This window comes from Periplaneta americana, chromosome 2 (assembly GCF_040183065.1).
Source record: "Periplaneta americana isolate PAMFEO1 chromosome 2, P.americana_PAMFEO1_priV1, whole genome shotgun sequence".
NCBI lineage: Eukaryota > Metazoa > Arthropoda > Insecta > Blattodea > Blattidae > Periplaneta > Periplaneta americana.
In genome coordinates, this window is record NC_091118.1 from 15,755,267 (window position 1) to 15,781,855 (window position 26,589).

The 26,589-nt window shown below is 33.8% G+C and overlaps 1 protein-coding gene across 1 annotated transcript in view; it reads left to right on the forward strand.

Annotated features, from left to right (window-relative positions):
* CAH1 (carbonic anhydrase 1) overlaps window positions 1-1,759 on the forward strand; it is a 304,545-nt gene extending 302,786 nt beyond the window's left edge. The window contains exon 7 of the mRNA XM_069846433.1: window positions 1,385-1,759. Coding sequence (XP_069702534.1) covers window positions 1,385-1,525 — 141 coding nt within the window. The 3' untranslated portion in view covers window positions 1,526-1,759. The remainder of the gene's footprint in view (window positions 1-1,384) is intronic.
* Window positions 1,760-26,589: the final 24,830 nt, after the last annotated feature.

Consider the following 26,589-nt stretch of genomic DNA (forward strand, 5'->3'; position numbering starts at 1 on the left):
GTAACCAAGAAAATTAAATTAATTTTACAGCACTCCAGCTGGTTTTCTTTCCCATGTTTTTTGCTCGTGTAAAATATTTAGTACCCAAGAAAATTAAATTAATTTTTATAGCATTCCAGTTTGGTTTTCTTTCCCATGTCTTTTACTCGTGTAAAATATGCTGTAACCAAGAAAATTAAATTAATTTATGCAAATCTGGCTTTTAGGTAGTAGCTCCCTGTAAAGCAGGTTTGAATAATTTCAAGCAAGAATTCTTCCGGGGTAGCTCAGTCGGAAATACATTCGTGCTCTAAGCGAAGGGTCCCGGGATCGATACCCGGCCCCGGAACAATTTTTCTTTGAAATTATTTAAATTAATTTTTACAGCACTCCAACTGGTTTTCTTTCCCGTGTTTTTGCTCGTGTAAAATATGCTGTAACCTAGAAAATTAAATTAATTTTTATAACACTCCAGTTTGTTTTCTTTTCCATATTTTTTGTTCGTGTAAAATATGATGTAACCAAGAGAATTAGATTAATTTTTATAACACTCGTGATGGTTTTCTTTCCCATGTTTTTTGCTCGCGTAAAGTATGCTGCAACCAAGAAAATTTATTTTTATAACACTCCAGTTTGGTTTAGTTTCTCTTGATTTTTGCTGCTGTAAAATATGTTGTAACCAAGAAAATTAAATTACTTTTTATAACGCTTCGGTTTGGTTTTTATTTCCCATGTTTTTTGCTTGTGTAATATATGCTATAACCAAGAAAATTAAATCAATTTTTATAACACTGCAGTTTCGATTTCTTTCCCATATATTTTTCTCGTGTAAAATATGCTGTAACCAAGAAAATTAAATTACTTTTTACAACGCTCCTGTCGGTTTTTATTTCCCATGATTTTTGAACGTGTAATATATGTTATAACAAAGAAAATTAAATTAATTTTTATAACACTGCAGTTTGGATTTCTTTCCATATTTTTTGCTCGTGTAAAACATGCTCTAACCAAGGCAATTAAATTATTTTTATAACACTCCAGTTTGGATTTCTTTCTCATGTTTTTTGCTTATGTAAAATATGTTGTAACCAAGACAAATTAATTTTTATTACACTTCAGTTTTGTTTTGTTTCCTATGATTTTTGCTCGTGTAAAATATCCTGTAACCAAGACAATTAAATTGATGTTTTATAACATTCCAGTTTGATTTCTTCCCCTGTTTTTTTTTCTCGAGTAAAATATGCTGTAAGCAAGGCAATTAAATTAATTTTTCATAAAAGGCCTACCACTTTGCTTTCTTTTCTCTATATTCACTATATGGTACCATATTCCATCAATTTATTATAGCTCCATCTTACATAACCTTAAGCAACAGTTGAATATATTATTTTCTTTCTCTCTACAGTTGTCCGTATTCCGCAGCCTGCGCTGCTACAAACCTGAAGAGGCCTGTCCATGCGACGAACTGGAAGGCCTCATCATCAACAACTACCGTCCACCGCTGCCCCTCGGCAACAGGGAACTCCGAGAGTGCGGCTCCGCGTAGATTACGGACGAGGTTCACAAGAATGTGTTGCACCGCATCAAGCACCTTAGTATTATTATTGTGCATATATATTTCAGTGACTACATGTCTGTAATTTTGTGACCAAGCAGCTATATTTTGGAAGAGGAAGCTTGTGTCAACTAAGCAATATTCCAAGCTTTAATATGTGCTTAATTTAGCGCTTAATCTTTGTGAGTAGAAATCGAGAAATATAATTATTTACTTTTATTGTAACAGCCTCTCTTTGCAAATTTTCGTCACTGCTTTAAAAATGGTGCCCACGTCAGTTACAAGTTTACAACAAATAATATGAGAATAAAGGCACTGTTAATTCGCCTTTCATAAACAAGAAGTTTTAAAAAGAAGTGACATATTTTATACAACATATTTATAACATAAAGAAAATAATAAATTACGATATTAAATTTATACGAAACTATTAAATGTTGATGTCAAATATATTTAAAAAATCAAGAATTCCAATGTGCGATTTGTTATTTTTCTAGAGGGTGCAAATGGCTTTTTTCTGTCTGTCTTCCTCTGCCTAGCATTGAAAAGCTTTATTTAAAATTCTTAAATATAGCACGGAATTGGTAAAGTGAAATAATGACTTCATTATTTAATATTGAGTATTACATACATACTTAAATTCTTAAAAAAAAAGACTCGTTCATTAATTGAACTTTCTCAAAAGCAGACCTTCCATCACCAATACATAATACTGCATAAATCAGGGAGATGACTTATAAATTAGAGCCCAGAATTTCAGGTGCTAAATGTTTATAAATATGGAAGCCATGCCCTGACTTCTTTGAGATGTCATTCTTGTCATTCAGTATTTTTCCTTGGTACCGTTAAAGGTCTTTAAGCCTCTTAACCATCACTTATAAACTAGCGCACCATTTACAAACTCTGTTGCCCAGTCCTTGTGAGTCTTTTGTCTATTATTGCATATCGGACTCTTGTGAACTAGGCTTAAAACCCTACTCACGGACACTACATCTATTCATCTACAGTCAGTGTCATTCTTAACTTTTAGCACCTAAAATTCCGGTCTCTACTTATAATGACCAATCTGTGTTAAAGTACATCACTAAAAGCGATTCAGAACATAGAGTTCTTTGTGGCTTCGAAGGCTCATACTGCGTTCTGTGCCACCTGGCGGCATTTACACAAACTGTGTTCTGCACCACCTACCGTTAAATATCATTAACATAATACTTTACTTACCAAAAATTATTTCAGTTGTGTAATAGATAAAGGATAAAAATAATGAAAACAAATAAAACATTGTATGACTTGAGGCTTTCCCGGCGTTTAATGTAAAATAACTCTTCTCGGGTTCTCAGCCAGGTGAGTTGAAGATTTGCTTTCAAGCTTTTGATGGCTAGCTCTGCCATCTTCTTCATTCCCTGAGAGCTCTGCCATCTTCTTCATTCCCTGAAGAAGATGGCAGAGCTAGCTGTCGAAAGCTTGGAAGCAAATCTCTAACTCACCTGGCTGAGAACCCGAGAAGAGTTATTCTAAATAAAACATTGTTGTACTCACAAAACAAAACTGTAATCCCATAACTTTTGGAGCTAAATGGAAAAATGAACTCTATCTTCTGCTACTACCAAACAGACAACTGATTCATCTGGAAAAATCATATTAAATGAATTCGAGAAAAATAATTCCAGCAAATATATAAATATTTCTTACTTTTCCCATCCTGAAACTCTTCAAGAATTTATATATCTACAAAACTTTAAGTTTTCTCATAAATTATATGTTGCAACAGCTTGGAAACTGCCTTCAAAACTCATTTAAAATCAGTACACGTTGTTCAAGCTGTCAGAATAATAACAGATGCTTATAACAGTACAAGGATTCAATAAGTACATGAAAATGTATAACTTATTCGTTACCCATAGAAAACTCTGTTATGAAATCTGGAACAAGTGTAGACTCTGTTATGTCAGAAAATACCGATCGCCGAATTCTAACTAAAGACGGCATTATTTCCTCTGCTACAAATGCGAAGTTCCTCAAACAATTATGTAACATAAGTGGAAGTTCTATATATTATTATTTCACTTGAAAAACATATTTTTCCAACATTTTATGATCCGTAACAATTATCAGACATGAGTTTTTTGCTCAAAACTGCATTAAAACTTGTTTAGTTTCAGCTCTCTACTAATTATACAAAATAGAAGCTGTCAGAATTAGAAAATTTGGAATCAGCCAGCATTATAATCATTCCCAAGTATTTTGAGGCATAATAATCAAATTTCAGTTTTGATTCCCGCATGTTTCTGTTATTTTCTTATTTCATTTTGTTCACGTTGAATAAGTTTAATTAAATCTTCATCACTGGGAATTAAAACCACGTTCAGTGAAGTTATACTGCTTAATTGAAGAATTGCAAATTTTCGTCGATATGTACTGATTGCAGTATTTTTCGGTTTTTACACAAGAGATTTAAAGATCGTGGAACGAGAAAATATAGTTTAAGAAAATATTTGGTGTCCTTTATAAATATACCTTCTATTAGTGTATGTTCAGTACTATTTCATGACGAAAATAAATTAATTTTTTTGTCATTTGTACCAGTGACACTTTTTTAAAACTGCTCTCTATACTCCTTTTACTTTATAAATTATTAGCCAAGCTGAATAAACATGCAGAATCTTTTTTTATGTAATAAGAATAATGTTAAAAACGATATTCAATTTGTAGCATTTGATTGATTGAAGCATTTGTTTTTGAAAATAGTCTGGATACACTAGCGCCTTTAATCGGACGACTTGAAACTATACTCTTACATGGAAATGTGATACGGATTTAACATTGTTTTGTCACCCTTGATGGAAACGCATAACTTGTGTGCAAATCTAAAAAAAATAGCAGTATTACAAAAAGTATGTATTTGAATACAAAATAATCATATTAATGTAATTATGTTTAAGCGTACATAGGCCTTCCACAAAATTATATTCTAAGAAAATATTGTGGAGATGAATTAGCATTCCTAGTTGTTATAAGCAATGCTTGAGCAGAGAGGGGATGTTGTTTTTTGCAATGGGGAGGGAAAAAGCCCTTTTATCTCCCTACAAATCACACATTGATGACTTTCTTTCAGTCTAATGGCGGCTGCAGTATTTTTCATAAACAATATAACTAAACAGTTAAACAAAATTTGTCGTTAAGAAATGGTACATATTTTTTAATAAAATTTTGAGCTGTTTTATTCTTAAACAAAAAGACTAGTGTGCTGTATCGAACTTGGAATCTGTGCAATCCCATCAGCGCGACTGTGTGTATGGTAGGAGAGACATCAAATAGATCATATACCTGGGCTATAGCCTTCACAGCACAGTGAGTGGCAGATACCAGAGTGTTTGAAACTAAGAAATTCTTTTGCAATTTTTTGCAGTGTCTAATGTTTCAAGAGCTGAACTTCTGATAAACGTTTATCGAAATTCTAGCATAAATATTTGCAGTGTTTCACATTTAAGTGGTTACAAATAAAATAAATAACATACAATATTTAATAAACATTTCTGATCAGTAATATTGAAACACAACTCTCAATCCTGCCATAAAAAAGGTTGCAGCCGTCTTTCTCCAGTGTTATATCACACCATTTGCCTGTTGATTCTGGCTTTGTGGTGCCTGTAATTATGAATAAATATTTTTCTAAAAAAAAAAAAAAAACGAGTCCTTGTCACTATATTACAGCAAGGAATGAAGTCAATCGGGTACAAATACCAGGGATCAATGTAAAATAGCTGTACTTCAGTTATATAGACAAAATAGGCAGTGCCTCATTAAAATCTAGTTTTATATAAACATTAAGTGCGTTAATTTTATGCAAATCACAAGCTATGGCAGTAGCTGAGTATTTAGAAATAACTGAAGATGACTTGCAAACATGACAGCAGAAGGCAATAGAGAACTACGTATAAAAATAGTTGTATTCTTTCATTGTCTGTTCCTGTCTTTAATAGGGCCCTAATTATCTAGTCTCTGAAACAAATGAAGTAGGTTGTTGTAAGCGATTTGTTGTTTGGGAGTTTGAATGTCTGTAATTAACAGATCATCGAATTTACAAGAAGAATAAAGTTTAAAAAATTAACACTATAATAAATTTCAGAGTAGGTTTATGACAAAATATTATGGAGTGAAATATGTAACATTAACAAATGATTATTGGGAACACAAATGGACATTCCAGTTAATAAGAAATCAAAATTCTGTAAAAATATAAATAATACCTGAGATTTCCCTTCATGAAGGTGTTTTTATACTGAAGTTTACTGAAAACAATATTTTTATTATTAGTATACAGGGTGATTCAGAATAAAAATTGAACATTTTATTAAAATGTAGGTGATACTTGGATAATTTGAGAGAGGAAATGAGATTCTAGTAAAATGTCATTCAAGGCTTTGTTATAATGGGAGTAAGGGATTGCATTGTGAGACATTGCTATCATGTTAAAATTGCGTAAAATCTTGTTTCCATGGTTACACGTAATTATATTAAATAGTAACAGATTACTGTCAGTACATGACATTACTCTATAACAGCAGAAAATCAGTTTATAAGTTGACAAATGAAAGATCGAAGTACAGGAGATTAACTTGAACGTTGTCTGGGACAAATTGAAGCTTTGATGATCACTTGTTTCCTACCTGAAAATGTTTATGTAGATGTAAATATATTTTAGTACAACATTTGAATGTTTTTCTGAATCACCCATTACGTATTCAATAGACATGGATGTTTAAAGAAATACTAAAATGCAATTTATCTCAACATTTTAACAAGTATCAGTCATATGATACCAGATATAGATGAACAGAATTTATTTCCATACATAGTAACATTTGTTTAATATTTAAAATGAATTTAAAGATAAAAATTCATAAAAATTACAAATTAATGTAATTAAAAATTGTAATTATGAGCGATGTAATTATTTGAAAGATCCCTCAGGAGAGTTTTGAATGTTTTCGTTAAATTGGTAACAAATATTTTACACTTAAACGTAATTAAAGGATTCAAAGTTGGTAATGTAAACTAACATTCAGACTATGATAGTGGGATTTGTAGCTGCTGAATTATTTTTGTTAATGTTCACATCTATACATAACTAAAGTCTAGGTTGTTAAATAGTAGCAATGTGCCTTTCTAGCATGAAAAGCAAAGTCCAAGAATGAATGTTTATAATAGTGCAATTGTGATATTTAAGGGCCTCAAATATTTTCATTACATATACGGTACGTATAGAAAACTAACCAATTTATTATGATATATTATGTAGTTGAAGCTTTAAGAATTTAACATAAATTGTTTCATAGAAATTATGGATAATGTTAATAAATAGAAAGTATATTATGATGTTGTTATGTGTTAACCAGTTTATTAGAAGATATTGTTTCGCAAAGCTTTCTTGTTAATTTTAAGTGAATACCCACATGTGCTCATCAATGCTATGAAGTAGTAATAGGTTATGTGTATTTACATTTAAGTATGAAACAGTTCTCCAAATTTAGAATTTTTACAAATAACATTTTGAAGAGTTACTAAACATACATTTTTAATGCACATCACATATTAATTTTCATAGGTTTTCATTACAATGTATTCATAAAGATTGTACTCAAGCTTACAACAGGTTGTACATATTATGTAATTTACTATGCTACAGTAGAGACATGCTTGAATTAATTAAAGTTAAGGGTATATGTACGTGAACGACCACAAATATTATCAGAAAATGCAGGCTCTAAATTTCTAAAATTTTATAAGAAAATGAACTCACAATTGGACAAAAATTACAAGGTACCACAACAAGACTTTTTAGAACTTAAATATCTGATAAAAGTATAAAAAAAGGTACTAATAATATTTTTAAACCAGTTTTATGAAAGTATGAAAAAAAAATTCTGTAGTTACATCATCTGGTAACCATAACATTGTTATGATCTCTCTGACATCTTTAATATTTTTCCTGCATGTAATAAACACTTATTTCTGAAAAGTAGACTACTCTCAGACCGTAGAGTTGTTTAGTTTAATACAATTAATTTTTTATTTGTCCTATATAAAATATATTAAAATTTACATAATGTTTTGTGACCTAATTTTTCTATTTTCAAAGAAATAGGCATTATTGTAGTCTACCTTTTGCATAAATACATGTTAAATCAGTGTACAAAATTTCAGAATTCTATCTCTAATGGTTGTGGAGTTATGAAATAATATGTGTGAAAATTTTCAAAGGTTGGAAAATTTAATTTAAAGTAAGAAGTGAGTTCTAAAAAATATCATTAGTAACCTTTTTTTATACTTTTATCAGATATTTAAGTTCTGATAAGTCTTGTTGTGGTACCTTGAAATTTTTGTCCAATTGTGAGTTCATTTTCTTATAAAATTTTAGAAATTTTGAGCCTGCATTTTCTGACAATATTTGTGGTTGTTCACGTACATATACTCTTAAGAGGTGAGTTAAATATATATAAAAGATATCTCACATTTTTTTTTTTTCGAGATTTTATGTTGTTAAATTGAGTTCATTGTCAACTCCTTTTCCATTTGCAAGGAACAACTTATTTTTGACAGATGAATACCTAAAACAAAGAAAAAAAAGTGGCTTCTTATATTTATGTTTATAGTTCTTACAAACCACATATTATTGTTAAGTTTCTCATTGCTTAGGAAAATCATAATTTATTTTAAACAAAGACAAAAAAAATGTGCGATCTTTTGCAAATTCAGCAAAAAAAGCAGTCACTATGTATTATTGTTCATTATATGTTTTAAATTGTAAGCATACCTAATCATAAAATGTAAGTTTGTTGTATTGTAATTTATAACCAACTTCTCTTACAAAATTTGAGAATATCTGCAAACACGAAATTGTAATATTTATCTATAACATTTACTTTTATATCTGAGTGTCTGAAAGAAATGTCTTAGTAATGACGCTCATATTTACCAGAACAGAAAACTATACTCAGTGATTTATATAACTTGTCCAACTTTATAACTTCTAAAATATAAATTGTGGTGAAAAGTAAATTTCAAAGATAATTGAATGTTATAAGAAGATGATTCTTTAACAATAATTCAACCCTTCTCGTTTATAAACACAAAGAGTTACACAGCATGCTATTTTTAAATTAAAATATGACCTTTTATCACATGTAATTGATTGTCTTTCTCAAAAGACTAAAATACAATTTCAAACAGGCTGATATTATGATTGCTTTAAGTTGTATAAAATGTTTAATTTGCCTGCATATAATGGTTGCATGAAAATCTCTCAATTTCAAATTCATATACTTGGTTTACAGACTAGAAAAGAAAAACCATTTGAAAGAAAGTCTAATGGAGCTGCCAGTAATTTGAAGACATGTTCCATATGTGTCAAGACTAAATTGTTTACTTAAGTTTGTTTTTATGAAAACTTTTCATTGAAAAATGATACAAGTCTGATTCTTCATTATCTGAAAAACAATAAAATGAGACATTATATTAATCACTATGTATATATTACCGTCCAATTTTTACATTATGAGAAAACTAAAACTATTAGGACAAAGTTCTTTAAGATTCTTTGTTAGATTTATTGCTAACACAATTTGCTGGTCAAATTTGATACTACAAACTTTCTTCACGTAATAGTTTACCACGAATGCTTTAGCTAATAAATCAGATCGCAAATAAAATAAGCAACACGACACAAGAGATATAGTTTTACATGTTTATAGAAAATTGACGACCACACCAAAGTAAACTGAGGTACAGTATCAAAATTAAATGAAAAGCAAAATAACACACTTTCTCCTTCTTTATTCTAAGTTCAGATATTATATTAATTTTAATACTATTTTGAGTGATTTTAATCATTACAATATACCATGTTACTCATAATTAGGGCAACTAATTTGTTTTGTTAATAAATTATGCTTTTCGTTTTCAAGTATTTTGATTCGTTATGCTTTTGTTATTTATAAGCTTATTTGTTACTATGGTAACAGGTGAATACATTGGTTCTCCGTTCTAGTAATGTATCTGTATGAATTGAAAGACATTCATACAAAGATTAGAAGTAAAACAAAATTTTTGGAGGCATTATTTTACATCTCTATATATCAATATTTATTTTTAATGATTGTTCTAAGAAAAAAAAATATGTTTTTAGGATTAAACAAATAGGTAAATGCTGTAGTCTACAAACTGTGGATTGTTCCAATGTTTCTATTTTGTATTACTATTTCTTACAGGTTTTTATGAAATGAAACTCTGAGAATTATGCTTTATGCTTTATTGTTGTATATTATGAATCATTATGGATTAAAAATCATACTTCTCAACCCTTGTAACCATCATGCTCCAAAGTTGAAGTATCAGCCCTATTTGCAAAGTTTCAGTATCAGTACCAAAATGCTTTTAAAGTTTCTTTTTATACTTACAACATTATTGTTGTCCTAATTCTAACAAATTTATTTTATGTTTATTCTCTACTCCATGAATAATACCACGTTTGAGTTAAATAACAAAATTCATATCTCACTACTTGATAACAATTGTAAAGATTTTGGCAATAACAAATATCTTCCTTCACAAGAATTGGTGACATACGTGGTGTTTACTTTGGTCTGGTAATCATACTATCTGCCTTTCGATTTCACGTCGATGAATAAAATTAGAACATAAGAATATTGTACTGCTCTGGTAATTGTATTTCACAATGAATATGTAAGTTATAGGATACAACTATTATGTACAATGAATTGCATATTTCATAATTGTGAGCAAATAAATGTTAATACAAAATAATATAGTGTGAATATATTTTCTGCATCGTCGTCGTCGTCATCATCATCATCATCATCATCATCATCATCATCATCATCATCATCTTCATCATCATAATCATCATAATCTGTTAAATTATCAAGGGTGCTTCATTTCTTGAGAAATTGAAAACGTTATGTTCCACATCAATATCTTAAAACAGCTTACTTTGCATATTTTCAGAACATTATGAAATATGATGCAAATCTAGTCTTTCAGGTAAAGCTTCCTGTAAAGCAGATTTGAGTAATTTCAAGGAAAAATTGTTCCGGGGCCAGGTATCGATCCCGGGACCTATTCCCGAGTAGCTCAGTTGGCAGAGCGCTGGTACGTTCAACCAGAGATCCCGGGATCGATACCTGGCCCCGGAACAATTTTTCCTTGAAATTATTCATTATGAAATATGGTTTACTAATCTGGGGTAATAGTTGTCACATACAGAAGACATTTTTAGTTCAAAAAAGTGCAATAAGAGCCATAACTGATTTGTCTTCTACGGCTCACAGTGAACCATTATTTATAAAACAAATAATTATGACTATAACTGGATTATATGATGCTGTCCAGGTAAAGGGGGTTAGGTCATTTTTGTGCAAATCGAGTTTTGTTCCACAGGGGAATGCGTGAGTTAAATTCCACAAGTGTGTGTCAAAAAAATAAAATAATACTAGTAATTTAAGTTTTTTAGTTGTGTAGAGAATTATTTCAAATAAGAGTTTGATGTTTAATTTTCATTTAACTCAAAACTCATTTTTATGACTTGTCTCCCTTTATCCAAACAGCATCGATATATCCTTGAAGCAATTATGTATGGCTATGAAATGAGAAATTCTAATGAGGCTACAAGTTGTAGGTCTACATATTTTTATGATCTTAGAAAAAAAGGATTACTTTGACATTCCTAAATGTAGACTGTCAAAGACAATGAATAATTGAGGATCTTATTTTCAAAACGACCTTAGTCCATTCTCATAACTTTATGGGAAATTAAGAAGAACGTTTCTACGTCTAAAATTTATTACCAGTTAGGTAAGAGACATTATGAAATCAAAGAGATTGGATGCATTTAGAATCAAATGGAAGCATGAGATCTTTTGATTCCAAAGCTGGAACTAATATTTTGTTGCAATTTTGCTGTGGACAAGAGTCAGTCTGATTCCAATAGTCTCTCTTAACGCAAGATTTTAGTGGTTTAGAGGGCGTTCTGAAGCTAAATCATGACAGTTGTATGTATAGTTATATTTGAGGCGTGTAGTTGCAAAATTAGATACATCACTTTCTTTTCGAAAATGAGTTAATGTTATATTTCATATCTTCATATGATTCTACAACTGCTATAGCACTGTTATGCTCCAAAGTCAGATACATCACATGGATTTGTATGATGAAAGAATAGTATTGGTTTCAAATCCTTGGTTCCTTGCAAACGTTTTTCCTTCATACTTAAAAATTACGTTTTAGTGATGTATCTGATTTTGCATCTAAACGCCTCATTTGTATGCCTGGACAGAGGAACCTCATTTTCGTTATCAGGTGGACATGAGACATTTTGAAAATGAGCTCTTCAATTATTCAATTAACGGTTTTAGAATATGCAATAAGTTACGTAGTGACATTTTTTTTTATCTTGAAAAGAATGTCTTTAGACAAATTGTCTATGGTTGGGTGACACAGAAGGAATTTTATAATATTAATTAATTTTACGATTTAGGTGATACAGTGTTTTAATTTTTTAAATTATTATTATTTTTCTTGTGTTTTACCTGTTTTACTGTTGACTTTGTCAGTAGTCTGGAGTCTATGACATAATAATGATTATCAAATATCATCAGCAGCAACAGCATAATCTTCATAATCATCATTAGCATAATCTTCATCATCATCATTATCAACCTCCAAGCAAAGAATGCATATATAATTTTTTTAATAATTATTATTTTTCTTGTGTTTTACCTGTTTTACTGTTGACTTTGTCAGTAGTCTTTGGAGTCTATGACATAATAATGATTATCAAATATCATCATCAGCAACAGCATAATCTTCATAATCATCATTAGCATAATCTTCATCATCATCATTATCAACCTCCAAGCAAAGAATGCATACATAATTTTTTAAATTATTATTATTTTTCTTGTGTTTTACCTGTTTTACTGTTGACTTTGTCGGTAGTCTTTGGACTCCATGACATAATAATGATTATCAAATATCATCAGCAACAGCATAATCTTCATAATCATCATTAGCATAATCTTCATCATCATCATTATCAACCTCCAAGCAAAGAATGCATACATAATTTTTTAAATTATTATTATTTTTCTTGTGTTTTACCTGTTTTACTGTTGACTTTGTCGGTAGTCTTTGGACTCCATGACATAATAATGATTATCAAATATCATCAGCAACAGCATAATCTTCATAATCATCATTAGCATAATCTTCATCATCATCATTATCAACCTCCAAGCAAAGAATGCATACATAATTTTTTAAATTATTATTATTTTTCTTGTGTTTTACCTGTTTTACTGTTGACTTTGTCGGTAGTCTTTGGAGTCTATGACATCATAATGATTATCAAATATCATCAGCAACAGCATAATCTTCATAATCATCATTAGCATAATCTTCATCATCATCATTATCAACCTCCAAGCAAAGAATGCATACATAATTTTTTAAATTATTATTATTTTTCTTGTGTTTTACCTGTTTTACTGTTGACTTTGTCTGTAGTCTTTGGACTCTATGACATAATAATGATTATCAAATATCATCATCAGCAACAGTTTAATCTTTATCATCATCATTAGCATAATTTTCATCATCATCATCATCATTATCATCATCATCATCATCATCATCATCATCAACCTCCAAGCATAGAATGCATATAAGGACGAAAGAAAATTGGATACCATAGAATAGAGTAGATCAGTGATGTCAATCAGAGCGTATATGCGCTACGAGAACGCTTGTGCTACTGGAGCACGCAGAGGGCGCCAGCTACGAATACGAGCTTCGGTGAGGGTTGTACAGTGTACAGTTGGCATTAATCATGCACCAGGGAATAGATCGTATAAAAAGTTCCAGTTCGAATGAGCACTGCAGTTCCTATGCAAGGAACAGGAAGGAGATAATACAGTGCTTAATATGTAGACAACATACGATTAGTAAGAAAAGCAGCATACAGCGACATTATTCAACATACCATGAACAAACATACAGAGATATCTAGGGGGAAGAACGATCAAAATTATTACATACATTACAGACTACCGTAAGTGCAAATATCTAGATTATTACTATGTATACATTAATTTATTATTTCTTTATTGAGGGTCCTTACAGGGAGTTATCCCCAAGTACAAGTACACCAACATAAAGAATCACAAACAACAAATTAAAAACAAATGATTCATAAACATGTGCTGTAAACACAAAGTTTACAAAAGTTCAGTGTATATACTAATGTGATAAACTTCTAATTTCCAAATACGTAAACTGAATTGACAGATGTATAGGGCTACATAACAAAAAAATCAAGTACAGTTATTAAAGAGGTATTCAATTGAAGACAGTCCTGTAGGCCTAAATAAATAGTGTTCAAATTTAATGTATGGGCTATTCCATCTCAAATCGACCGAAATATAGAGAAAATTGACCTTGCATTTTTCAAATACAATGAAACTTTTTCTGTCCGTTGACAACTGTGATACAATGCTTTGTGCAAAGTTTGAGGCATCAGAACTTCATAGTGTTTAAATTTAAAATATTTTAATTTATCGTATTTTCACAAAATTAGCAACTTTAAACTGTTGTGGCTCCGAAACCCTTTCACCCAATGATCAAAATCATGGTTTATTTTGATGCTGAAAAATTATACTTTATATTGACATGTAAACAGTTCTTCATACTTTTTATGGAAATGGAGAAATTTAGATTTTTCTTCATTAAGACGCCTTTGCCCACGAAAAAATATTTTTAAATTATATGGTTAGATTCCGCATTGAAAGTACAAATAAACATATTTTTTTACAGGTGCACCGTTGAAAAGAAAGTATTGAAAATATCAAATAAAGAAAATAAATAGTACGCGCGTGAACTAACCAGCTGACTGTGAGACGGGACCTAGCAGACACAAGCAAGGCCAGAAGACAAAACATGTGATGTTTCGTCTAATAGCGCATAGCTGCGCTAGCTTTATCACAAATTTTCATAAACACAGGAGTAAAGTGACGCCCAACGCTCGCTTATCTCCAATGCGTGCGGTATATACTGCTCCGTTCAAGTCTAGGCGTGTGAAAATAATTCACTTTGTCCGCCCCTGTGTCTTGCTCTTATCTGTGTTTACGGCATCCCACTCCAGCACTTAAGCACGGGAAGGAATCGAACGTCCGTTATGCGCTCTTTCTTTGACATCACTGGAGTAGATCAAATCAAATATGCCGTCTTTAACTAATGCTGAGTTCTTGACAATAAAGCCACCAACTCTCTTGCTTCTCAGTATTTCTCACACACAGTGGGTTGTTTCGAGGAAAGGGCAGGACCAGCGATATAACTGTTCCATGAAAAATGAAGGAAATGTCATTTCAGTAAGCTGACCAGCCATGGCATGCATAAACCTCCCCTAAATAGTGAAAAGGGGATATGGTCGGTGGAGTTGTCTCACCGATCCCCACCCAGCATCGTGATGAACTTGGAGAACTACGGTAGATAGCGAAAGTCGGTTCCGCAAACCAATAGTAACGGCTAGTGAGATCATCGTGCTAATCCCACGATACCTTCGTTCTGGTTGTATGATCGTTCATCTCTGCTGAGGCATGTGGACGTGAGGACAGGCAGCCATCGTCCTTCATGGGGTGTTGCTCCTCGGATTTCGGAGGGGATTAACCGACATTCGTCTGGCAGTTGGTGAGACCGACTGAAAATTCCAACAACGCAATCAGTCCAACAGGGATTTACTCCCACGCCAGAGTACAGTCTTGTAGCATAAACCCCACTTGCTATACTTAGACCATACCGGTGGCATAAAGATTAGGGATGGTCCAAAAATAACGTAGCGGTTATTTTGTTACGGTTACTTACTAGACACTTGGTCAGTAATTGAGACTCATTTAGCCATGACTTCTTGTAAATAGTTCTCTTATTCTACAATAAAATACGGTACTTCAATTTCCGGTAATTTTATCCCTATATAATTATTATTCTAGGTATAATTTTTACTTAAGTAAAAAAATATATATTTTTTCTTAACTTCTACAATAAATTGTCTAATCTTTATTAATAATATAATTTTTAGTACATTGGCGTTCAAAGATATCTGACCTAGAATTTTTGATCGTGTAAGCGAACTTTCTAACCACGGGATTAGCCAGAACCAAAGATATAAAAAAACTTCCTGGTGTTCCTGGAGCTGTGACATATAACATTGGAGCTAGATCTTGTCAGCCATCCCGACTTAAAAGGAAACTCCCTCAAGACATCCTTCTTAGTGATACTGACGACTCTTCATAAATTTAACACAGAAAATCATCATATTTTTGTTCACATAATTCACAAAAATGTTTAATTAATTAGAGGAGCCTTTAGAGCCAACCTCAGCATGATATTCAGAATGTGATATTCTATCATTTAACAGTGGTCTGTATAGCAAGTTTGCTGGTCGACCAATATTAAACAAAAAAAAAGATATAAAAAAATGACAATCTTTCAAATAGTTCCGGTAGTTCTCAGTAGGTGATCCTATTATTGGGACGGGTAAAAATTGTGTTTGGGAAAAATGGTAATGTAGATTAAGTATAGGCCTACCTAAATTATTCTCATATTTGATAGTATCAGAGGATTCCCGTTGAATCTAGTCCTTTTTACAGTTACCAGAGAGGGGTGGGGAGGTGAATTTTTAATGCTATAATGCGGATATAGACCTATTTATGTACGATTGTTGACACTGAATGTTATCTTCGCCATCTATTCATAGAAGTAATAACTAAACAAGCCACATGTAAGCAAATGTACCACGGAATAAGTCACAACCAAAGACATAAAAAATTGACAAACTTTGAAATAGTTCCGTTAGTTGTCAATAGGTGAAACTATTATTTCACCGACACATTTTTCGACTAGAAGGATCAGATATTTTTGAACGCCAGTGTATTATGATTTTATTGAAATTATAGTTGTAAATTTAATAATTCTTGTAGCGTAATTATAGTTTAATTGTATTCTTAATATTGTAGTTGTAATTCCCTGGTAGAGGGGAAGAGAAGGCTTCATGACTTTATCTCCATCAAGTTAACTAAATAAATACTAAATACTAATACTTAATTGTAACGTTTAAAAATAATTGAGACACGAAATAATATTAGTTACTTGCTGTTACACGCTTACCATACTTTTGGAGAAGTAACTCAGAAATTAGTTACAGGAACGTCATTGCGTAGTGTTCAACACCCCCACAAGAGGTCGCGGCATTATTAATGTGCTACACCATCTGGCAACAAAAGTATCAATTAAGTCCGTTGCCTTAGGAACCTAGATAAAAATCATACTGAGGACTTTTCAATAAACATTTAATTTTTTGTACATAAGTTAATTTACAATTTCTGTATTTAAGTACCTCCTTTCTTCTGGTTTTACAGAAGTAAGGAAAAGCTTAACAAGAGCCATGGTTACACTGAGGTCTCTGGAGTCATAACTCACAATATAACAAGCAATTTGTTACTGTAAACAGTTATTAATATTTAGAATTATAGTAGACGGGATATTTAAAATAATTCTGCCAAAAGGTAATAATTAGTGAGATGTAAATTTTTGCTTAATTGCCAAAAAAAAAAACAAGTTTTTTAATATTGTGGGTTGTGATTCTAGAGAACTCCACTATTTATTACACAATAGGCGAGAGGTCATCAGATTATTATCTCGGTACCGGATTCTACAATGAATGGAAAAAAAAAAAACACCTAGGCCTAAATGAAAAAGATCAGCGCTGAGAATGTGCTAATACTGTATGATATTTAAGAATTATTATTATTCAATATAAACATGTAAGAAAATTTGTTACATTAGGGGGCTGTGGACTGAAATGAAAGGTAGTTTTATTTATAATTTCCTCGCTTGCTTCATCAAAAATTTCCACCAGAAGTGGAATGCGTATATGCAAACAAGACAGCATAATAAAATCAGTCGCAATGGACATATTAATATTTTCAATGTTCTTGAAAACAGCTCATTGAACCTGAAAAAATGTACACTGACGTTCAAAGATAGCCTATCTGACACTACTAATCGATAGTGATCGATAATTTGTTGGTGTAAGTGTGGATTTTTTAGTTATTACTTCTATGTATAGATGGCGAAGATAATTGTCACTGTTGCCAATTGTAGATAAATATCCTCGCATTTTGGAATTCAATTTTTCATCCCACTCAGCTGATTGTAAAACAACACTGGGTTTAGCTGGAAACCGCTGATATTGTCAATTATGATAATAATTAATGCTTAATCTACATGATCATGTTCCCTGACACTTTTTAACGTCTCTCAATAATGGAGCCACCTATTGACAACTAGCGGAACTATTTCAAAGTTTGTCAATTTTTTATATCTTGGGTTCTGACTTATCCCGTGGTTGGAAAGTTCGCTTACACGATCATAAAATCGTAGGTCGGATACCTTTGAACGACAGAGTATCTTAAGATACGTACGCGTTGGAACAACGATAAACGATAAAAGAAATGACCTAGAGACCCTTTGGTATTATCAAAGAGTCAAGTGTTCATATCGGAGCAACGAGGACGCGGGAAGCGAACATTTTGATTTATCAGTAGAAGATATTCTATACATCCACTTAATGAAAGAAGATATTATGTAGAAAATATCAGCTGCTAGGTTCAAGGTTAATATAACTTAAATACGTACAAAATTGAACCTGTTTCTCATCCCAAAGGTAGTATAAATTCGTTGTGCTGTGATTGGTTATTGTGATCACATAATGTATCACGAATAAATACACAACTGATCAATTTGTCAATATCTATGATAATTAATTTAATATGCCGAAATAATAATAAATCGATTAATATTCGGATATATTGATAACCACCGGTCATTATACAGATTAATATTATCTTAATCAGAGATCATATGAACGACAAGAGCAAAGAAAATGGAATTTTTCTCTTTCGTCGCTTTTATCGTATATCTTCACTTTTATCGTTACTCCAATATGCACACCTCAATGACAATGCATGCTTCAATTCTCTCTGATATAGCATCGCTGATTCTTTTATCGTTTATCGTCTCTCCAACGTGTACCCTTATATTTCACTAAAGAAAAATTATAACAATATGGTAGCAATCTTTGTTAACTAAGAAAGTAGTAAAGCAAAGTTCATGTTGCACTGATACTATTAGCTACCTTGTACGTACTCATATAATTCCAAATCTTTAAATTAAAAGTTATCCTATTTATTTCTAAATCTAATATTAATAGTATGAACAGGTTTGTGCACCCCTGAGTGCTTTCATGAGATGGGACTAGTAAATTTCTGTACTGTGCGAGAGGGTCGAATGCAAAGGAGTGGATATTAGAATTGGGTCAACTTCCGCTTTAATATTTCATTACGATTATTTGTATGTATATGGAATTTCGAAGACAGACAGACAAAAATGTTAAAGAGTTGCATTAGAAATTATTTTCAACAACATATACACACATTTAAAGCTATTCATCTCCCTATATTATACGAAACGTTTGTTAAAGTTCCTGAACAGCATATCTACGTAATTTCCGTCTTCAATCTCATTGGCTGAATCGAATGATTTGCCGTTACTACGTGTTGCTGAACGCTGGACTCCATTTAGTCCAACATACGTCGTGGAGCAGAGCGGACGGTCCTGGGTTTGGTAAGGTGGCTGTTGAGTTTCCGGATTGTAACAGTGTTTCGTTCAGGTGGAGTTAAAGCATTATTTCAAAGTGAAATCTAATTTTTAATTAAACAAAAATAAATAGAAGGCAATAATAGCTGTAACTGTGAATCACGTTAGATATTTTCTGATGCAATAAGTTAAATGAAATTCGTGATAGTCTCGGTAACGATAGTTTAGAATGGAAATATTTAAAACCTATGCGATATAAGTTAATTACAATATGTCTTCACTTAAAGTAATTTCTCATTTCAGAAGACTAAGTGCTTTCATTCTAGAAAACCACTAGAATATTCTAGAAAATCGTGTTACATCGACATGCAATATTTTACTCGTGGACTCCATTTTGTTAAACGACATTTTCTGCAGCCATATCAGTTTTTTTGTATTCGGACTCATAGCAAATCGACGCTAGTTAAATACGCCATTGAAGAATGTCCGTTATCGGTTTGTATTTCATAGTGTTCGGGTAGGAAGCAAGTAAATAAAATTGATTAAAGAGATTGGTCTTAAATGTTTGAATGCAACTAGAAATTTTATCGCGGTTCTTAAATGGTTAAAATGCCCATCATTTTGTGCAAATGGTAAAAGTGCAGTAAAATAGTTGGAAAAATGTATGTAGCATGTAGAAATTAATTTGGTGAAGGTATTCTGAATGTTAGCCATTTTGTGTTCGTGTGTTGGATAAAATTAACCGTAGTATGTGGAGGTTTAGTACAGTAAGTTGTAAAAAAGAACTTGGTGATGGAGAAATTACAACCTACTGCACTTCTGCCATTATAAAAATTGCGTTCAAATTTTGACTTTATTCGTTTTCTTTTTCGTTATTGTTAAATGATAATGCACATAAAATTAAATATAAATCATAGCCAATCTTTTTTTTTTTTAATTTATGCACTCATCGATTTCTAAATTTGAAATTAAATTTAAATTTTTAATTTCTAATTTCACGGGTTTTCCAATATTTGTCGTCGGTTCGAGGCAGGAAACCACTGACCTATTTAAAGTACAGATATTGGAGCAAAATTAAAGGTCTTTAGTCTTACTTTCTACAGAAAATGTTTTAATTACTGCAAAATTTTTGCCAGGACGCATTTGACTATCGATGTATATCCTGGATGCAATATTGGAAGTCTCTAAATTCCCCTAGTCTTCGAGAGATGACGGGCAGCTGAAACCAAAAACGTTAGCAATTCATGTACAGCTTTCTCTTCACTATAATGAATGAGGGATAAAATACAATCATAGAATAAAATCGATTAGAACATTTTAAGCACGTCACAGGAATAGCAGTAGTCTGATATGGCCAACCAACGTGTAGTAGAATAATGGGACTTTAAAAAACCTTCATATTGAAATAAAGACTTTAGGAAAAATTCACAGGCTGAATTCCTGAGGTAGTGCATTTCGGTACGCGCCGGCTTCTTCGTTTGCAATTAAAAAAATACAGTATGGGTATCAAACCCCAATTCTCAGGTTTGATTTCTTTGTCGCAACTTCGGCAGCAGGATTCACAAAGGAGTATTTTAACTCTTAAATAAACTTTTCTGGGATCTTAGTTTTTTTTAATTCCTTATTTAACGACGCTATATCAACTTATTTAGCGTCGATGAGATTGGTGATAGCGATATGGTATTTGGCGAGATGAGGCCGAGGATTCGCCATAGATCACCTGGCATTCACATTACGGTTGGGGAATACCTCGGAAAAAAACCTCTTAGTTCTAAGTTTCCCCTTCGCCTCATGAGGTCGAGGACAATCGAGACGTTCAGAATCGTTCTGCGTCTTTCTGTTCCCCAGAATAGTCTGTAACGTTGAAGTCTTCGTATTCTCTAAGTAACATCATTGAATATCTTGTTTTGTAAAGAAAGTGGGGTTGTGTCAACTCGTGTACCTTTAAATTTAATTTAGAGAACATTTAATTCTTTATTGATCCATGATATCTTTAACAGAAGGGACCTGAATGCGTTCAAATGATGGGTTTCAATATATCCGCATTTCCGGGCTTCTGAGGAGTAGGAGTAGCCAAAAGTGCCCAGTTGTAATTCGTAGCTACGTTCTCACTACGTGATGAAATTGAGCAATCACATCGTGATAAAAGTGTGTAATCTGGACTAAAACTTGATCCGTGGCCACCCGAAAGCCACAGCGTGGTACAGTGATTACAAAAACATTTAAGAAGTTAACAGGTGGTTCTGCATGTAAACTCTTGTGTGCCTCACTTTTAATTTGTATCCCTTGGTATGAGATTAATTACAATGAAATTATTGGAAATGAATTTGCTAGTCTGAGATTCAGTTCTAATACTCAGTGCCTACGTGTCTGTTCATAGCATATACTTCACGCAATTTCCGTCTACAAGGCTCTGGCTGAAGTACGTGGCTTGCCGTTAGTGCAGTTTCTGAAATGTGTCGGTGCAACGTACCCAGTGGAGCAGAGCGTTAGGTCCGGAGTTCAGTAAGGTAAGGACTTGATCATATCTTTAGGCTTGTTTCTTATATTTAAATGTAAATCATGAATATTTCAAGAAGACATCTGTTCTGTACAGTAATCTCACTAGAGGTTTTGCTTTATCTAGAGAAAATCAAAACTTCGATGGGATTTAATTGATTATCACAGATTAAAAGAAACTATATAAAGATTAGAAGAAATAAAGTACTCTAATACAATAAATTAATATTAATTGACTTACTAAAATTATATTTCACAAATGTTAACTGTAAACAAGTGACGATCGCAAAGCATGTTTTACAATAATGTAAAGAATTTTCAGTTTGAAATGTTGGCAAAGAAACAAATTGTAGGGAAGTGATAAAAACAGAAGTATATAAAGATTAGAAGAAATAAAGTAGGCCTACCCTAATACAATAAAACATTGACTTACTAAAATACTAAATTGTGTTAAAATGTATTATTATAGCATCTCATTATAAGTATTCCGCTAGATGGCAGTAGTATGCTATGAGCTGTTCTCTTGTTACCAGTTGTCAAGTACAGTGAACTCAATGGACGATTACTGATTCAGTTCCATTTTTATTAAAACAGTTGCATCCCACTTCAATTATCAATATATATTAAAGAATCTCTGATACGTGACTATCCATAATCTCATACAGCAGAAGCTATAACATAACCTAACTAATATACACAAGTGTTAGAAAAGTTTTAATTAAAGACTATGAAATAAATATGAATAATTTTAAACGGTACAATTATTGAAAGTAAAATGTTGGTAAACAAAGAAACTATGTTAGGGAGCTGATAAAAGCAAATGTTAGGGAGGTGATAAAAATTGTAGGATAAGCAGTCATGATTGGTTGAAACACATGGATACATACCGTTTATTGGTCAAAAGTAGTATGACGTAGTAAAAGTGTAAGTCGGAATAAATTGCAAAATTATAATGTATATTGCAAGGATATGTCTGATTTATTAACTCAGAATCTAACAATTTTTTGGTGAATAATGAGCTAGGTTACACCATATGATAGCACGTCTAGAGTCACCAGGATAGTCTAGAAAAAGAGGGCACTCTTAGAAACTGGATGTGAACAATGTTCAAGCTATATCGGCAGCAAGTCCATATTGTCATTTGTTTCATAGCATAATATCGACTAGCAGATTTCTACGCCAATAGTACCAAACATCCTCGTTATTTAGTCCATATTTCAGCGCTACAAACGTAAGGAGGGGATTTGTCATTACGCGAATAAAGATTGCTAAACATTTCACCTTCGCCTCTGAGAAAGGGGCTAAGCACCTCTGATTTTCGGTGCTTGGCCCAGTGACCTCAGTCACTGGCCCTGTCTTTTACCTAAATAATCAGTCACCAAACCCTCTCCAACTTCATCAAAATCTTCGGTATATTCCTATCACAGATAATGCTGTAATATTCCTACTCCTTTTGTAATAGTCATTGATTTGTTCTTTACGTCTTTCAGATGTTGCCACTACTTCCGCGCCTATTACGAAGAAGGTCAAAGGGAAACTTCTCAGCTCGCTGACGTAAGTCATTTGTGATTTATAATGGAGCAGTAGAACTTATTAAGTAATTTTTCTCGATCTGTAACCAAATGAACATCAGGGTAAATGTGAGATGGATTGGTCTTAACAATAAATAACCAATATCACAACTTGAACATTTGGAACCCGTATGATTGAGGTGATATATTATAAAATCGGAAGTATAAAGTTCTATCCAAAATTATTTATTTAGTAGATTTATTTCTACTCGCAGAATTAAGGCCATAAAGCTCTCTCTTCCACTCAGCCAGTATTAGAAGAATAGCAACAAAATAGCAGAAATACAGGAACAATATACAAATAATAATAATAACAATAATAATAAAAATAGTAATAATAATAATAATAAAATGGGAACAAGTTTAGTTACATGTAATTCTAAGAATGGAACAATTATAGTAATGTGAATTGAATTAATTGTTAAAATAATAAAGAAAATTGATATGTTAAAAATAAAAATCGTATACTACAAAAAATTATATTTTAGGAAAGCTCACAGTCTAAGCAGTCTGACAACCGGATTTTGAAATTAGTAAATGTCTGACAGCCCCTTAAGGTATGAGGTAGGGAGTTCCAATGACGAGAAATTGAAACAGTGAATAATGAGTATCGGGAAGTGTTGTAATGAGGTATACCCAATGTACCGGTGATCTGAAATAGTGTGTTTAGGTTATGGTTGGAGCATAAATACACAAGACGAGACGACAGGTAACTTGGGGTTGAGGTGCGCAGAATTTGAAATAGAAGAGAAAGACAGTGTAAAGTTCTGCGATCGTTGGGCCTGTGCCAAGACAAAGATTCGAAAAATAGTGAAATGGTATCGTCGGACATTGCACACCTATCTTATACTCACATTATGAACACGTTGTAATTTGTTAGAGAGTCAGTTGCTTATGAAACCAGTTCAAATTTAGATATCTACGCGTTGACTTGAATTCAGGTAATTGAATTTGCATCTACTAAAAGATTATCGATGATGAATTAGAAAGCAGTGTTGCTATATCTGCATTATTTCTTATAGACTTGGGTTACGATCTCGGAGACGTGCTACTCTGGCTACAGGTACATACGCCACTGACCGCCGGTGTTTACGTTACTGAATACTCGGTTAAGACACAGTTCCTATCTTCGCTATACTCTATACTTTACAGACGCTGACTTCACAGAACAAACGTCTCTGTCCGCTGGTAAGTGCGCCAATGGCCGTTGTGAATATGCGCCCCTGACCCTTTGGCTATGCGCCTCTATTCCGCCGGTGTATGCGCCACTGATCATGCGGTTATGAGACACTGACGACAGGTGCATACGCCGCTGTCTGCTGACATGGGCCTCTGTCCGCCGGTGTATGGCCACTGACTGACGGCTATGAGTCACTTATTACTGGCTCAAATGCCTTTGACTTTCGGAGACAGGCCCCCTGTCCGCTGGGTGCTTACATCGTGGTTTAGCAAACAAGGGCGTCCAACCTTTAAGGTGTGTCACTGTTCGCATACTGTTTGTGCCGTCTAGCGGATAAGCGCCACAGATTCCTGTCTTCCCTGTCCTTCAGAGACGTCGAGGTTATGCGCCACTGGCCTCGCGGCTATAATCCTCTCTTCCTTATCCCTGCACAACGCATTACAGACGGGGTTATGCGCTGCAGAATGCCCGGACATGAACCACTGACCTTCAGGACACGCGCCTCTGCCCCTCGCCACTCACCTGACAATGACAACGCGACTGTAAGCTACTGATCACACAGTTATGAACCACTGATTTCTGGGGTGGACATCGGTACCGTACATGCGTCGCTGACTTTCTGGTTATGACTTCACAGGACAAACGTCTCTGACTGCTGGTAAGGGCGCCAATGGCCGTAGTGACGGCGCCATCCTTCGGGACGTGCGCCAATGTCCGTCGTGAATATGCGCCCCTGACTCTTTGGCTATGCGCCTCTATTCCGCCGGTGTATGCGTCACTGATCACGCGGTTATGAGACACCGACTACAGGTGCATACGCCGATGTCTGCTGACATGGACCTCTGTCCTCCGGTTTATGCACCACTGACTGAGGCTATGAGCCACTTATTTCTGGTTCAAAGTCTTTGACTTTCGTAGACAGGACCCCTGTCCGCTTGGTGCTTACATCGTTATTAGCAAACAAGGGCGTCCAACCTTTAAGGTGTGTCAAGGTTCGCAGTGTGTTTGCGCCGTTAAGCGGTTACGTGCCACACATCCTGTCTTCCCTGTCCTTCAGAGACGTCGAGGTTAAGCGCCACTGACCTTGGGATATGCGCCTCTGTCCCCTGGTACAAGCGCCACTGACCTCGCGCCTATCCACTTCTCTTATCCCTAGACAAGGCATCAGGCGTCGGGGTCATGCCTTTGACTACGACCCGCGCACCTCTGACGTTGGGACGATGAGGCTAAGCGCCTCTGATGATGGCAATACGCGTCTTTGACGATGGGGATACGAACCTGTGACTTGGGGCTACGGGCCGCTGACCTTGTTCGTAAGCGCCGCTGTATCACGAGCTATGCGGCTGAGACCCGGGACTATGTAGCGCCTCTGGTCACGGTGGATGGCGTTTCGCCTCACAAACACCGGGTAAGCGCGGGGTACCCGGGAGAAGCGCATCTAGCATTCGGAACAAGCACCTCTGGGTTCAAGGACAAGCCCCTCTGGCTCTGGGTCATCGGCTCCACTCCTGGTTCATACGCCTCCTACTCTTTGTGCGCGACACTGACGTGGTGTACGCAACGCTGACGTGGTGTACGCGACTCTGACATCGACTCTGACAAAGTGCACGCGACTCTGACATGGTGCACTTCCTCAACTATGCATGTACAAGCCTCGCCCCGCTGACCTTGGGACAACGCGTTTCTGACGATGGTGCTAAGAGCCCCTACACGTCCCCTACGAACAACTGACTTTTGGACTACACTACGTTGCCTTTGCCTTGTATGTCATTAGTGATTTATAACGGAGCAGTAAAACCTATCATTCAATCATTTTTCTCGTTCTGTATCCAAATGAACATCTGGGTAAATGTGAGATGGATTGGTCTTAACAATAAATAACCAATATCACAACTTGAACATTTGGAACCCATATGATTGAGGTGATATATTATAAAATCGGAAGTATAAAGTTCTACCCAAAATTATTTATTTATTTAGTAGATTTATTTCTACTCGCAGAATTAAGGCCATAAAGCTCTCTCTCTTCCACTCAGCCAGTATTAGAAGAATAGCAACAAAATAGCAGAAATACAGGA